General features: G+C 35.0%; 1 protein-coding gene across 1 annotated transcript in view; it reads right to left on the bottom strand.

The window, feature by feature from the left end:
* Nucleotides 1-17,617, bottom strand: part of LOC147832546 (uncharacterized) — a 189,152-nt gene that overhangs the window by 20,764 nt on the left and 150,771 nt on the right. The window contains exon 6 of the mRNA XM_087296162.1: nt 13,357-13,629. Coding sequence (XP_087152288.1) covers nt 13,615-13,629 — 15 coding nt within the window. The 3' untranslated portion in view covers nt 13,357-13,614. The remainder of the gene's footprint in view (nt 1-13,356; nt 13,630-17,617) is intronic.

Raw genomic sequence — 17,617 nt, 5'->3', positions numbered from 1 at the left:
AACACAGATGTAATGTAAATTCTGATCATTCAAAGGGATAAAAACATTTTAGGAGTAAAATGTATAACAAACAGTTGCTTTAAATTATAGCAATATTTAACTCAGTTTGACTTTATTTAAGTCAATTAATGCAGCTTTGATGGGCTTGAAAACGTCTTTCAAAAACATCACAAAAAAACATACACAGTTTTGAACCTAAATGTAACATGTATCACTTTCTATTTCTGAGAGTGAAGATAATAAACATCATGGCATCACGTTTAATTTAGTGCCTAACAGTTCACAGGTTCGCATATATATTCACTTGTGTATAAAATTGATTTACAGTTAACCAATTAGCAGGTTTTTAAATGAAGTACATTTACATTATCTTCCCTCTACAAAAATGTGTTACAGTGACAGCAGACCAAGCAGAATACATATATAGTAGAGAATATTCATAGTAACACAAGAAGGAAAAAAAAAATTGAGAGCTACTAGTCTAGGTGGAATAGCTAGGATGAGACAGAGAGAAAGAGAAAGTAAATGAATGTTAGCAAAACTCTCCAGTGTGTATTAATAGTAAGACTGCTGGACTGGAGTCCCATGAGCGCATGTTTCAAGCGACAACTCTGAGGCAATATAGGACTCGCTGCAGACCATAAAGACATGCCATCCCATAATAAGTCCAGAGAGGCGCTACCCTGTGATGAGTGCACACAAGCATCCTTTAAGAGATAAAAACTAAACCGCTACAGACCTAACTAATCGATAAAAACTCAAGACATATTAATTAGCCACATCATGAGGCAAATGTCAAAACAGCCAATCAAATCAGCGCATTTGGGCATGTACAGTATGTGGTCAAGATCATCAAAACTGGACATCAAAATGCAAAAGAAATTAGAGTAAAGTAGCTTTTAATGTGGCATCCTTGTTGGGGCCGAATGGGCTGGTTTGGGTATTTTAGAAACTGCTGATCGACTGGGATTTTCACACACAATCATCTCTAGGGTTTATAGATAATGGTCCGAAAAAGAGAAAATATCTCTGCGAGCAGCAGTTCTGTGGCTGAAACTCCCTTGTTGATGCCAGTGGACAAAGAAGAATGGACAGACTATTTTGAGCTGATGGAAAGGAAAAAAAATCAAATAATCACACCATACCACCAATGGCTGCAGAGGAACATTTCTGAACATGTTCAACCTTGAAACAGAAGAGCTACAGCAGCAGAAGAACACAGTGGCATGCCTGTCAGGTAAGAACAGGAAACTGAGGCAAAAAATTGACCATGGTGCACCAAAATTTGATGATGGAAGAATTTGAAAAGGTTGCTTGGTTGGTTGCGACTTGATTTCTGCTGGAACATTTAGATGGAAGAGTTAGAATATATAGTAAAAAAGCAGTGTATAAGTGGTTTAGACTAGTGGTTATAATGCTGAGGGGGAAATTTTCTTGACACTTTTCGTTCTTTAGAACCATTTCCAAGATTCTAAAAATGTACCCCTTTATACATGTTTAGAGATCGTGATCTATATACCCAGAGGAACTTATGGTTGCATTTCACCTTTAAAACAAATGCTATAGGGCCGAACGACATGTTCCTTTTTGCACCAGCTGACTGCTTCTATATGGATGGCTTTTCCTCTGTCCCAGTTTGTCCAGAAGCTCGCTTCGTGTGTCAACAGACTTGAGACGGAGAGCGGAGTTGACCACAACAACACGGTTTAAGTCCAGTAAAGAACGGTTCCGGAAAGCAGGTAAGACAAAAACAAAAGCTAATAAATAAATAATGGAGTGAGAATGTGGTAAAATCTCAAAACGTGTTAAAAAACAGGCTGTTGCAAGGGCTTTTCTTTTTTTGCATTGCTTTTGAAAACACTGTTGGTTGAGTTTAGGGAAGTTGGTAGGTGCAGGTCAATCAGTGCTTTTTAAAACAGTAACAGTTGGTTTTAGGGAAGAAGGAAGGTGGGTCAGTCGTTCCATCAGTCAGTTATTCAGTAAGTCAGCCAGTCAGTCTGTCAGTCAGTCAGTCAGTCGACAGCGGCCTCTGATGGATTTACGTGAGAACAGCAGGCACGAATGGCACTCACGAGAGAAATTTGAGATCTGAAAAAGTGCACACAGCTGCCTCTGGTGGATTCTTGAAAACAAAAACTGCAAAAAAAAAACTTAGCTCTTTGGATGTATTTGGCGCTCTCCAGAAATGTATATAGTGGTAGGTTTTCAGAATGATCCTGGGTTGCCCTTATCTGAACCAGTCATGTTAGGTTGTGGAGTTCTGATAAGTTGATTCATGTATGTTTGATTAGAAAAAGGTTGAAAATGGGTACTGTTGGTGTGCCTTCAGGAACAGGGTTGTGAAACACTGCTACAAAAAAAAAAAAAGAAAAAAAAGAAATATAATTTAACATAAAAATCTGAAAATTGTCAACGGTTTGTACTGTATTTTTAAAGGTACATGTTAATGGCTATACTGGCAATCACAGCTGCCATTTTATGACATGCATTTCTCAAGCAGGCGACACGGTGGCTCAGTGGTTAGCACTAGCTGCATTTCCATTGTCTGGCCTGTGCAAGCCAGGGCTTTTATCGGGCCGGGCCGGGCCGGGCCAATCGCCCGGAAGGTTGAGTGGTGAGACTAAAATCATGTTACGTTTCCATTGTCAGGCTAGTAGCTCTCAGCGCATCATGCAAACCCCGCACCAGAACGTCCCCAGAATCAAACTTTACACAACCCACCCAGTTCAACAGGAATCAGGCAGATAATGGACATATAATTATATAAAACATAAACACTATAAACTATATAAAAACATAAACACTTGTTTGAGGACACAGAACACATTTTGTATTTGCAGTTTTCGCCAATGCGTTTGTAAAGCGGCGCTGCGCAGGACTGGATGACTGGCTTTCACTCACTCAAATATGCTCTGTTTTTACAATTTGATTAATACCGTATCCAAATACTTTATAAATAATATTTTAAACCTTCTCCGCTGCTTATTGTTTTTAGAAAATATCTAAAATCTTTTTATCATATAGACCTTTGTAAAATGAAAAATATAAATGGCTTAAAAACGGTTTAATTTATGTATTGTGAATACACCTACATTGTTATGGGTAGCTTTTGTTTGCTTTCTAATGGTTTATTTAATTCATGTGATTTTATTATGTCTGATATTTGTAATTCTTTAAATTATTTCAATACAGCTTTGGCTATTTTATCGAGATATGACACTAGTGTGTTGAGCCTACAAAAGTGGACACGTAATTTGTTGTTTTTTTGTTGTATTCTTATTGTGTATTATCTCTAAAATAAATTGAAATAAAATGAAAGGAGCTGCTGGCAGCATCAAAAGAGCTGTCAAGCAAGGGCTCTTTTGGCCGGTCTCTCACACACATACAGGCATCTAAACGCACACAAATAACACACCTTTTAAACTTGACAAAAACTTTCGACAACCTTTAATGGCTGCTGTGTCTTTAATATGGTGTAAAGTAATGTATGGTGTAATATGTTATTATGCATTATTGAAACATCAAGGAGGATGCAGCAAAGAAAACTTACTTATAAATTAAAACTTTATTATTTTATGCAACAGCCTTATATTTAAAAGGGAAACAAACGGAAATCATAAGCAAAAAGGCCCCCAGCCTAAAAGGTGTTTTATGGAATATCCCATCTGAAACTGACCAGCTATATGTTTTCTTTATTTGTTTGTTTGGCGCATGTAATTGTGTGTGATTAGAAAACGAGTGTAATGACGGCATGCCATTTTTACCAGACTCGGGCAAAGTCCGCCTCTCTTTTTACTCCGCCCCGAAGCCCCAACTGGCCCTCTTTGGCCCAATGTATTCGATTAGGCCCGATTAAGCCCTGGAAGAGACAGTGGAAACGCAACTGGCCTTGGCTCACCTGGCTCGCTCCCTGTAGGCGCAATAGGGGAACAGCAGCTATTGTCACCTTACGGTCCATTGAATAAACTACATTGGTATAAACTATGTATGTATGAGTGTGTACAGGTGTTTCTCATTATTGGGTTGCGGCTGGAAGGGCATCCACTGTATTAAACATATGCTATATAGGTTGGTGATTCATTTCACTGTAGCAAACCCTGATGAATAAAGGGACTAAGCCGAAGGAAAGTGAATGAATATATTTCTAAAGCATACACAAATACACACATTTCTTCAGGCATCTATAGAGTAATAACAATATATTGACTTTCACCACTTTTTTTCTACATGACTTCATCTGCCACAATAAGGTAATTTCTTCTCAGTGGATATTGACATGCGTATTGTATAGCTCTGATCACCCTGTGGGTTTATTTCGTAATAATAACAGCTGACTATACATTATGCCTTACGTAAATTGAACTTTCATTATATTCAATTTTTACCAAAGCCACAAATGACACCGACAACAACACGACAAAATCAGAAATCTATGAAACAGCCTGGTTCAAATGATGCTTTCTGACAAAAGCCTTCATTGCATGAACCTTGAATGTATCGTCACCGCAGGCCAAGTGATTTGATGGTCACACCACTGGACTTTGTTAATATTGACAGATCTCACAATATCTGATAAAGTCACAGGAGAATATGCGGTATTGCGTCTTTGTTCGACTGCTTGTAATGATTGTGTTTAACGCTGACGACAATGAAAACATGAGCAAGATGTTTACTGACAATTTCTGAAATGAACAGTGTCGCTTTAATTATTAATTAAAGCAAGGCAGTGACTGTGTGTGTGTGTGTATGTATGTGTGTGTGTGTGTGCGTGCGTGTGTGTGTGTGTGTGTGTGTGTGTGTGTGTGTGTGTGTGTGTATGTGCTATTGTTCCCAGCAGTATGACAGGATCAATAAGCTCCGGATAATGATGTTGTCAGTAAATGATCAGACCGTCTCCAGGGCACACAAAGCAAACACCATTAGTGACAATGACTGCAAACTGCATCCTTTTTTTATAGGGATGTGTGAGATATATGCACAACCAACAACGGACATAAATGCACTGTTGTGTGTTTAAAAGCATGTGCGGTATAATATTACACTTGTATAAATAGTCTGATGGTCAGTTATTAAAAACTCTAGAAACTCATTAAACTCATTAACTGCACTTTAAACTTTAAAACTAATCATTCTTTGAGTTACAACCCTGGCTGTTCTTTATTTCAAATAAAAAAAGAAAGTTTTTTTTTTTTTTTTTTTTTTTTTTTACAAAAAAACAATTTTCTCCTATGATTATTATTATGAAAAAAAACTTAAGAAACATAATAAAAAATATAGATAATATTAAAAATATGGTCCAATTATTTTACATATTAAAATATTAAAATCATCATGTATTACTGCAATAATTGCACCTACTTATACTGCAACTACTATTAATATTATTATTTTTAATAATAATAATAATAATAATAATAATAATAATGTATACAATTCAGCCATATAATAATACTCAAGGGGATTATTGTTTAAAAGAAATAGTAAAAATTACAACTGCAACTGTATAATTTATTTATTTATTTATTTATTTATTTATTTATTTATTTATTTATTTATGTATTATTTTGTTATGCATCTTAAAATATTAACTCAATTTATATTAGTTTTGTTTATCCCTGGCTGCACAATTTTAGTTGTATATAGGATTATTTTCATTATTATTAGTACATTTAAAAATAATATTAAGTTTTCAGTGGCCCTACTCAACAACTAAAGGCACTTTAAACAGTAAGATTGAGAGTTTTTTTGTTGGATCTTTCTATGGCCGTGGCAATATCAATATTTATTCAATTTTGAATAATGAAAGCTATTATTTATGAATAAAAAAATATATATACAGTGCTCAGCATCAGGCCCGGATTGGCTAATCAGGAGGACCGGGAAAATTCTCGGTGGGCCGGTCCGTTTTTTGGCCGCGAGGGACGGTCTCCCTATCTGCTTGCACTCTCAGCAGTCACACTTTTTTCATTTGTTTATTTAACCATAGCCTCACTCTTTTTGTTCATTATTTTGCCGCAGATTTGCTCTTTTTATTTATTTTCTCTCAGCCCTGTGAGCAAAATAAAGCCTGCAGGTTAGTGAATATAAGAATTCGAATAATAATAATTAATGAATATTACACCTGCTCAATGAAGATCAGATGACTCACTACATTAATAAATCTGACATCACTTGATCAGAAATCTAAAATCTAAAAGAAGTTTTTTTTGTTTTTTTCCAATAACTAATTTGATATTAAATGCATTATCTCTCTATTTTTAAAGATTTTAGGTGTATAGGCCTTCTTTGGCGCAAGGTATATATATATATATATACAAACTCTTAATTTACAGATTTTTTAAATTTATTTTTATGTTTTTTAAATGAAACACATATTAATGGCTACATTCACTGAGAAATGCCGTTCAGAATTCATAAACAGTTACATTTTTCTCTTATTTTGATCTCTGCTGTATTTTCAATTAGCCTGCTCATTTGAATATGAATATAATATAAAATATTGCAAGCATGTCTGCATGCATGCGTCTCCTCCATCTTTCTCTTGTGGGCCGTTCGGTAATGTAGATCTACACGTACTGTATGTCCCCAATGCAGTGATGTATGTGTGTCTGCTGACAGTAGATTTCTGTGGTAGTAATAAAGGTAGCCTGATTCGCAGAATAATTACCGTATGCAAATGCCGCTGATTTCAGTGCCAGTCTTTTATAGATGGCTGAGTGGAGCCGTTCATCAGAGAGAGAGAAAGAGAGAGAGAGAGAAAGAGAGAGAGAGAGAGAGAGAGAGAGAGAGAGAGAGAGAAAACCATTTAGGATAACTGGACACAGAATAGTGCAAACTGTTAAGGATATAATATTAGAACAAACAGATGTTAAGTATGTTATGCAAGATTAACTATTGAAATATGTCATACGGTTTTATTTTTAATTCATTCATATTTAACAATAATACAAATATGAACAAATAAAAAAAACTATAAATAAGTAATTATTTTTGTTATTATTTCTGATTGCTGTGAAGCTTTTTCATGGTTTTCTGAATATCATAATAATCATTATTTCTGGTACTCATTTAAATATAAATAGGAACAATATGTGACTATTTATTAAAATCAAACTAGGGTCCAATTTTTATTTTATTTGTATATAATTATTATGCCCAGTTGCACTAATGATCACATTAGAACATAACATTAGTACAATTATTATTATTGTTATTATTGTTATTATTATTATTATTATTATTATTATTATTATTATTATTATTATTATTATTATTATTATTATTAAGCAACTTCACCTACAGTTGAAATCAGAATTATTAAACCCCCTTTGATTTTTTTCTTTCTTTTTTAAATATTTCCCAAATGATGTTTAACAGAGCATGGGAATTTTTTTTTACAGTATGTCTAATAATATATTTTCTTCTGGAAAAAGTCTTATTTGTTTTATTTCGGCTAGAAAAAAAAAAAATTTTAAGGTCAAAATTATTAGGCTTTTTAAGCTATATATATATATATATATATTTTTTTTTTTTTGATGGTCTATAGAACAAACCATTGATATACAATAACTTGCCTAATTACCCTATCCTGCCTAGTTACCCTAATTAACCTAGTTAAACCTTTAAATGTCACTTTAATAAGTGTCTTGAAACAAATCTAGTAAAACATTTATTACTGTCATCATAGCAAATTTAAAATAAATCAGTTATTAGAAATGAGTTTTTAAAATTATTATGTTTAGAAATGTGTTGAAAAAAACTTATCTCAAAAATTGGGGAACAAATAAACAGGGGGCTAATAATTGTGACTTCAAATGTATGCATTATTAATAATAAAACTTTATGCACCCAAATCTATATGTTGGGTAAAAATAATTTTACCCAACATATAGTAATAAAATAATAATAAAAATGATAATTATAATATATATATATATATATATATATATATATATATATATATATATATATATATATATATATATATATATATATATATATATATATATATTATTATTATTCTTTTTTTTTTTTTTTTTTATGTAAAAATCAAGAGAAACAAATGTATTAGCTTTCAATTCCTAAAGATGTTTGGTCAGCAAACTATTATTTTAATGAATATAACTGTTTAATAAAAAATTTTTGGTTCAAATTCATCAAAATTTATGATCTTTATTCACTAAGAAATGGATTAAAATATCATTTTTTTAAAAGGTGTACTCATTTATGCTGAGCACTGTATATATTTATTCAAATAATGGTACATTCTGAACACGTAGACACTATCTGACCCACTTATTAAACCCCTCTGTGTTGTGTTTGGTTTGATCCAGTCCTGTAGAGTGGTAAACGGCATGAGGGCTGTTTCAATCCTCATCACTGAGCTGTTAATTAAAACTCCCTGATATACTGACCAGCGCTCCACGTCTCTCCCTGACAGCGGCCCCCCTCCCACTTCTCCATTTCCATGAATAAGGAAGGGACGATGATTTTGGCCCTTTTGTTCTCTTCAGGAACACAAAGTGCTAAATATTTAGTATGCGTTTTATTGCTTTGTTTCCCTACCAAAACTTACTAAAAGATTACATCATATTTCATGCATATGCATTATTGTACCTCATTATTTTTATTACACTTAAAAATATTTATTTTTGCTAAATTGTTGTAAACTATTTATATAGGCTAAATTTAAACTATTTTTTTTAATAACTTATTTTGTTATATATATATTATATATATAATCAGAAAGGAAGGTACAAAAGCTGTTACTAAGGGTGTATCTTTTCAAAAGGTACAGTTTTATACCTATCAGGTCCACATTTGTACCTTAAAGGTATATATTTACACCTAAAAAGTGTAATGTGTACCTCATAGTACGTAAATGGTGCGTTTTCACTGAATGGTATGGTATGGTACGGTACGTTTTGGTTCTGTACACTTTAATGGCCGTTTCCATCCTTAAAAGGTATCTAAAAGCGAACCGTACCGTACCACTTTTTGAATCTTCTTTGCAAAGTGTACCTAGCATGGCAAAAGGGTACCAAAAGACGGAGTTACTGTAGATGCACAGCTGAATGCTACTGGTTAATCACTCGTGCAACAACTAATAATGAAAACAAAGTAACCGCCATAATTCCCTATACATTTACAATGTTTTATTGTTATAATGCCATGTTTTAAATACACAGCTGAAACATTACACCGTAATAATATATACATATAATAACAAGCCATGGTGAACCCAAGCTCAAACAAATCTTGTGGTCGTCTTGATGAACAGCCACAAAGCCAAGCAGAAGAGCAGATTCTACCCTGTTCTCTTTAGTTTTTTATGAGCCCGTCTAAAGCACGAGGGGTTGTGCTCTCTCGCTTGCACTTGCAGCAGGTCTATATTTAAAATAACAAACTTCCTGAGCTGATTATAATAATGTGCATGTGATTATTAAAGTGCTTCTGACATCCTATCCTGTCAGAAACAAACAAACACCAGACTGACACGTTGAAAAACAAATGGCAAGCCGGAAAAAAACAAGGAGCAAATGATTTTTTCAGCAAAAGATAAATAAACTGCCATGTTTAACTATTATCATCACCTTTTGAACTATTATAAACTTGGAATGACAGAATTACTTTCTAAGAAGAGGCAACATGTCCTGCTGAAGAATAAAGATATAGGTGGGAGGTTTGCACTGACTGTGAGCTACATTACGTGTTGTGTTTGAACCCAGATAAGGACTAAATGTATGCTGTGTAGTTTTTCTGTAATTGCTGACATATTGGAGAGCGTAGGGGTCTGTATGAGTTCATATATATTGCATTTACTTATTTATTTATTTATTTATTTATATATTTATTTATTTATTTATTTATTTATTTATTTATTTATTTATTTATTTATTTGTTATAATCACAGATGTTACAGTATACAGTACAGCATCATTGATCTGCAGTTATAATCAGTAAATTTGACATGTTTGATTATTATTAATCAGTTTTAAAAAATATGGCTACGCTGGCCCTCATTTGCCATGCTTGTAGAAGGAGTAGAATATTTGCAGGAGCATTGCTTGCGCTCCACCTGCGTTGCACAGCCAGCAAAACCACCCACAGTTCAGTGCTTGTCATATTTCTCCGATTGAAAATGAACTAGACACTCATGACTCCCGTGTGAAAGGGTCTTTACTCTGCTTAATACTACCCAGTTAATAAGTTTTGAATACTTTAGATATTGATTTCTGCTAGAGTCTCATAGGATGTAACGAAGAGGACTTCTACGGCTTTGTTTGTTGTAAGTAGACACAGTCTAGAGGCACAATTAACACACTGAGACTTTAAAAAATGAATTCATGCAAACATTTTGAGGCATCACATTTCCGCAAATATTTTAAATAATCTGAATTTGTCAGGTTTTCCAGTGTTGGATTGAAACCTGAGTTCCCAAAAGCATGGCAGCCCTTGAGCGTGTGCTGCACACTCCGACTGCAGCTCACCTCTGAAATCTCTCTCATTTTCAAAGTCTCTTTTTGTCTCGTACTCTCTGGAACGGAGAGGGTTATTGCAAGTGTTGCCAAAGGTTGCGTGACAGATGCCAATGTCGCCCACCGTGACAAACATGTCACACTCTGAATGCCTTTTCCTGTCCCCTGATAGAGCAGCTCTCACCTCTCATAGAGGCAGAAACGCACAAACTCAATCACGCATCACGTTCCTCCATTCCCTCATCAGTCTCTCCTCTCCTTTCTGTCTATATCTCCTCATCTTTTTATTTCAGTTACCTCTTCTATTCCTCTTCTTTAACTGCCCTCTAGACATGCTCCTGCTCAGATGAGGAAGATTTCTCATGAGGGACCTTATTAAAAAAGGCCTAGGTCTCTTCTGCTGAGAGGTTCAAACGCAACTAGCCAAGCATGCAAAGCCAATAGAGAAAAGCACAAATGCCAGACAACACTTTTGCAAATGATAGTCGGCAGTAATATAATGGAGAGCACAAACAAAGAAAATAGAGAGATGTCAGGAGAGCTGAAGTATAGGTCTTTTTTGTTGCCGTTTCATGTCTTTTTGTAATTTGTTTGCTTTTGAATCTGTATATATGCCGGAATATATTTGGTTCGAGATGTAAAAGGAGAAATATTTAATTTGTCATTATTTACTCATCCTCGTGTTGTTCTAGACTTGTATGACTTACTTTCTTCTGTAGAGAGCTAAAGGTTTGGACTCCATCAAATATGTGGCCGGGGGATCACAAAGAGATTTTTTTTTTCATCAGTAGCAGCATCATTTAAATAGATTGTCTTTTTTTCTGAAAGATACTGCTTCCTTTCATTTACAATTTGCAATTAACTTCTAAAAGATCAATGATAATTTAAAGTCAAATCTGACACTTTTTTTAGAAGAATTGATCACATGCACTTTAATTTCAATTAAATGTGATTTTGAAAAAAAAATGTATTTACTTGTTTGTTTAAAAATTAAGCTGCACAATTATTGCAAATAATAAAGTGTTTTATTCTAAATTACTGGCTTACGTCCAATTAAGTTTATATACAAATGACTTTTACTAGACCTTATACCAATCAGTCATAAGACTGTTTTACCATGACAAAAAAAATAATAATAATTGTCATAAAATATATTAATAATATAATTTCTGGTTACACAAAATGTTATTTTTTTCTACTATAATAATCCAAAAATTTTATATAGCATTTGAACTCGGAATGATTAAGAAATTATCAAGGTCATCTCTTTTAGGTGTAATTTGCTTTCAAAGTATTTTTACAGTTCAATTTTTGTGATCTTCATATTGACAATTTCGTTCCCTTCGTAGTGCACTTTGAAAACATTTATGCCATTTTAAACACAGCCGTGGCTTATGATAGAAGCTATATGTGACCTATTATCTTAAAGCAGAATTTACATTACGCCTTCAAAACAAATAGCATACGTTAATTGTGTCTGTATATGACATGGGTCTGTTGGTTTGGAAAATTTCTGCCGTGGTTTGAATGTGTCAAATTGTAAAAGTAGACTTTTATAATAAATAAAATATAAATAAATAAATAAATAAATAAATAAACAAGGTGCTATGTAATAATAATAATAATAATATTAAGAATATTAATAATTATTATTATTTTATTATCATTATTAATAGTAGTATTATTAAATAGGATTTTTCTTTATTTCTTAATAAATAGCCTACTGTAAATTACAGTCATTAATGATTTATATGATTTATATATAAGATTATGAAGTTTTATATTTTAGATTAGAATATAGAATATTCCCAATAGTATTTGTAAAGGAAACACAGCCCCGATATGTCCCGTTTCGGTTACATATAGACCATTTTGAGGGATGTAAACAAAAACAATGGTCCCAACATATTTCCTGTTTGTCATTTTTAATTTCTAAAGCTTCCAAGAATCCAAAAAAGAGCCACATATTGACAAATAAGGTTCTGATAGCTGTTTTACCGTTATGAATTAATTGCCTCTTGTTACAGTCATTAAATAGTTTGATAACAAGCAGGAAATGTTCATGGGCCAGGGACATCACCACATTGAAATGGTCTCAATATGGAAAACGAGTGCATGGTTTTACCAAAACTAATATTGCAATTTCTTTAAATGTGTGTAATTTGCACCAAACAAAAAAAGTTTATTTCTCTAAAGAAGTTACTCCACCATGTTAGAAGGTCATTATGGATGTTTAACGTTATAACTAACATGGTTCAAACGACAGATCTGCGACTATACCTGCCAACACTCCAGTTTTCCTGGCAGTCTCACGTATTTCAGACCCATCCCCCCACCCCCTCGCTTCTCAGTCTTCAGTTCGCGTAACTGCACACCACCCCCCCACCCCCCGCTATTCAGTTCGCACACAACACCCTTCACCCTCACCCCCCCAGATCTCCCGGATTTTCAAATACTAATGTTGGCTGAAACTACGTTTTTTTTGCGAAACAGTCGTCACTACGTTCTTTTCCAAAATGGTGGATCATACTATGATAATTCAGCCGCAAGTTATTCCATTGTTTGGAAAACGCATCCCTGAATTGTACATTTTGCACAAATGTATATATTCTAAACTATTGCTACACCTTATGGCATTTTGTGCTTTCTGTAAATCACAAAAAACATTCTGGAAAAATGTAAAAAAACAAAACTAAAAATTATATATATATAAACAACAGAAAACTTGAATGTGCAAAGCAAAAAGCTTGAAAACGGCTTTTTGTTTTTGATTTAATATAAATATAAAATTTCTTCGATCTCTTCGATTACTTGTGATTTAATGAGCAAGAAAGTGAGGTGCTTTGGTGAGTCACTTTAAATGAAAAACATGTATTACCTTCAATTGATGAATGTCTTTGTTTCCACAGGTTTCCACAGTCTGCTGTCTATTGTCTTCCAATGCAAAGAACAACAGAGAAAGAAGGAAAGAAAAGTACAGCCTGAGAAACAGCAACACGCATCGAGAAAGAGACAAAGATAGAGCAGTAGCGGAAGTTTGCTCTTGAAGAGGATGTGTCGCATTTGACAGCCTGCCGCAGAGAGCGTGAGCTCATCTCTCCTGACAGCCCGGCGTTCCCGTCCTCTTCCTCAGGTGCTACAGATGGAAAGCCTGAAAGAACGGAGACGACTTACAAGACAGTTTGGATGGGAGCATCAATATTTCATCACAACTGCGTTTACACTCGCAAACAAACAAAAAAGATTGCATGTGGAACTTTCCTGCGGCGCTCCCTCCTCTCCGTCTTTGTGAGCTTCTCTTTATTGTCTGAACATTTGCTATCAGACAGGTATGGGATTTTGAATAAGAACTGATAACAGGTCATGTTGTTTTTCCTTTTGTTTTGTATGAAGTTCGAGCAAGCGGTAGTAAAAGTGTGTCGTGGAAATAAAATAAATATACACCCCTTTAAAAATAGAGTGATTTATGGAGCTTTCGGCTCCTAGACTGTAAGAGAACACCACTCATAATAAAAAGGGAATCGTTGTAAATCTTGCTAACTTTGATTACATCATTATGAATTCATTTCTCATTCACAGAAATGTAATCTTAAATTTAGCCACAATTAAACATGTTCAAGAAAAATTGCTACGGTATTCACAGTTACTTTTAAACTGTGGTAGGTTTAAGTTAGCCACCATCATTATCCAGAAAAGTAAAGCAGGCCTACATCAAGTCAAAACACACTATCAACCTATTTGAGGGCTTTTTTGTATAGGTACACTTACACATTTCAGGCATTAAAAGCAAATCATTTTCTTAAAAAAAATGATTTGCTTCCATTTAACCAATTCCAAATAGATAACATCTTGCATTCACTCATTCTCATGATTAATACACATGAATATGTCAAAGTCATAAATAAATTGAAATGTAAAGCAGTGTTTTGACAAATCCTGCTCACCAAAATTGTTTAAATCATTCTTAGGCCTTGTTACACCTGCAATTAGGATGCATTTACTAATTCATTCATTTTCTTTTCAGCTTAGTCCCTTTATTAATCCGGGGTCTCCACAGCGAATGAACTGCCAACTTATCCAGCACATGTTTCACACAGCAGATGCCCTTCCAGCTGCAACACATCTCTGGGAAACATCTATACAGACTCATTTACACTCATATACTATGGCCAATTTAGCCTACCCAATTCACATGTACCACATGTCTTTGGATTGTGGGGGAAACCGGAGCACCCGGAGGAAGCCCACACAAATGCAAAGAACATGCAAATTCCACACAGAAACAGCAACTGATCCAGCCAAGACTCGAACCAGCGACCTTCTTGCTGTGAGGCGACAGCCCTACCTACTGCGCCACCGCATCGCCCAATTAAATTGCATTTTTTTGTTCATTTGTTGACAAATGGAGTATGTAAAATACAGATTTAAACAGAGCCTAAAACAGTTTAAGATTATCTACTTTTGACCACTAAGTAATCAAATTTGCATCTGATACTTGTCTGATTTACATCCGATGCTTGTATGTATGTATGTATGGATAAGGCCACAGGTCAGTACGGGTCACCTTTATCAGGCATACATCATATCATATGTGAAACACAAAACAGATGTTTTATACACATAAATAGTTCTGTATAAATGTTCATTTCTTACCTTTCTATGAACATGATTTGATTATAACTGCAGATCATTGATCCAAAATAGTCTTGTGCAACATCTTCAATTACATAAAATAAATAAATACAACATATATGAACACATACAGACTCTTACAGTCTCCGACATGTTACGAATAACAAAAAAAAAAAAACACACACAGCATAGATTTAGTCCTTGTTTGGGTACAAAAACAACACAAAACATATTGCCCAGTCAAAGCAAACCTGTCATCTGACCCTTTAATCGTTACCAACACTTGTAACCTTTCGTTAGAAAGTAATTCTGTCATATTGAGTTCATAATAGTTCTAAAGGAGATGATAAAAGTTGAACATGGCAGTGTGTTCATATTTTAGGCTGCTAAAACAATCATTTGCTCCTTTGTTTTTTCTGGCTTCTCCTTTGTTTTTTCTTGCATTTGCCTGTTTCTGAAAGGATTGGATGACAGAAGCACTTGACTAATCACACGCATGTTATTATCATCAGCTCAGGAAGATCACTATTTTAAGTACAAGGGCAAGCAAGAAAGCAAAACCACTCCCGCTTTAGACGACCTTGTACAAAACTACAAGGCACAGGGTGCCAACTTGGCTTTGTGGCTGTTCATCCAGACGACGACAAGGTTTGTTTGAGCTCGGCCTGACCATGGTTCCTTATTATACGTATAGATTTTTTTATGGTGTAATGTCTCGGCTGTGTTTTTAAAAAGGGCGGTTCCTTTGCTTGTTGCACGAGTGAGTGACCTATCTCTGTAAACCAATAGTGTTCAGTTGTGCAACTTGCTCCGCTTTTGGTACCCTTTTGTTGTGCTAGGGTGCACAAAATTTTGGAAAGGGTGCTCAAAAAGTGGTACAGTATGATTAGCTTTTTAGTACCTTTTGATAGTGGAAACAGCCATAAAAGCGTACAGAACTAAATTGTACTGTACTGTAACCACAAAATGTAGCTAAAAGCTGTGAGTTTGTGTTAAAACCCACAGCATCATAAGACATTAATATGAGGTTAGATTTAGGTCGTGACATCAGATGACCAAAATTCAATGTCTAGCCAGTGTCTAAAGACAACTCTATTTTTGAAGTCTAATAACGATGTCAAATGACGTTGATATTTGGTTGCTTTAAGGGGCATTGGAAAGTCACCAAAATCCAACGCTGAGCTAACATCTTAAACCAACATTATACTGACATTAAATACTGACATTTATTTGTCAGGCATGACAACGTCTGATAGACGTTATAGTGGTAATGTCCACACAACTTCAAGCTGTAACATCACTAGACATTGTCAAAACAAAATGCAATGTCTCCACGACATAGGGGTACAACGTCAATCTGACGTCATGTTGACGTCTTGTGCCTGCTGGGAACGAGCGCTGGTAATGTTAATACTTGGTGGAAACAGGACTTTGAGAAACTTGTTTGAGAGCAGGCTGTAAGACCAGTTTAAACCAGCTAAGCTACCTCATTGAAGGAGTATGTTTATTATGAGTTTTGTATGTTATTCAGTTTATAATGGTAAATGGCTCATCTGTTGTGTCATGTCTTCTACACCACTTAAGTTTGCAGTAATGTTCATCTGAATAGCATACACTATCTATCCACATTTGCCTTTTCTTTCATTGATATTCATTACAGGACAATAGGCACACATGAAGTAAATACATGTGATCAGTCAGCGCTTTACTTATTCACTTCACATGGGATCATAACCTGCGCACACAGGCCCAGAGCCTTGAGGCTGTTCTATTAGAAGAGACACGCCATCACGTCTCCTACTGCGAGTCTGATAAATATCCCCGCTGACTTCTGAAGACATCATCTTTCTTTTTTTAATGATAATCAAGCAAATGCACTTCCCCGCTCAGGATGAGCAGCCAGGGTCTATCTGAGCGAGCACCGACTGAACAAACTCCCCGGCGACACGTTGTCATGAACGCATGCTTTCCTTAAGTTGCCACGAAAATCTTTCTTTGAATCCGTGTTTGTTTGGCTTTGAATTTGCTCCGGCGTTTATCACAGTGATAGCAGAGGAGCGGGGAGGGGAGACGGCAGAGTCTTAAAACCGCTACAGTGAAGCCGTGATCCCCAGCAGTCTGTTGCTGAAGAAAGACATCGAGGCCCGTCGGAGAGGAATTAGGAGAATGTATAAACGAGTTGTTTGTTGCCTGTGTTTTGGAGCGTTCTGCTCTGCTTTCGTCGTAAGGCTTTGAAGGTGGTGAACATCTTTTTGAAGAGTGAAATCGAGTGTGTTTGTTTTACATTCGGTTGAGGTGTCTGTGTCGCGTGGGCTTCAGATCCCTCCTGGTGCGTGCGTGTGTATGTGAGAGCCTTTAAGAAAATATGCACAATCACACATTATTCCATGTACAAACCACACAAACATCTATAGTTATTTCTTGTAGACTTTCTAACCCTTAAAAAAATACTCTTAAATCTTCAGAAACATTAAAGGAATAGTTCACTCAAACATAAAAAAACTGTC

Source organism: Danio rerio, chromosome 19 (genome assembly GCF_052040795.2).
Source record: "Danio rerio strain M-AB ecotype USA chromosome 19, GRCz13ab, whole genome shotgun sequence".
Classification (NCBI taxonomy): Eukaryota; Metazoa; Chordata; class Actinopteri; order Cypriniformes; family Danionidae; genus Danio; species Danio rerio.
Note: the sequence above shows the minus strand (reverse complement) of the source record. Positions and strands in the feature narration are given on the sequence as shown.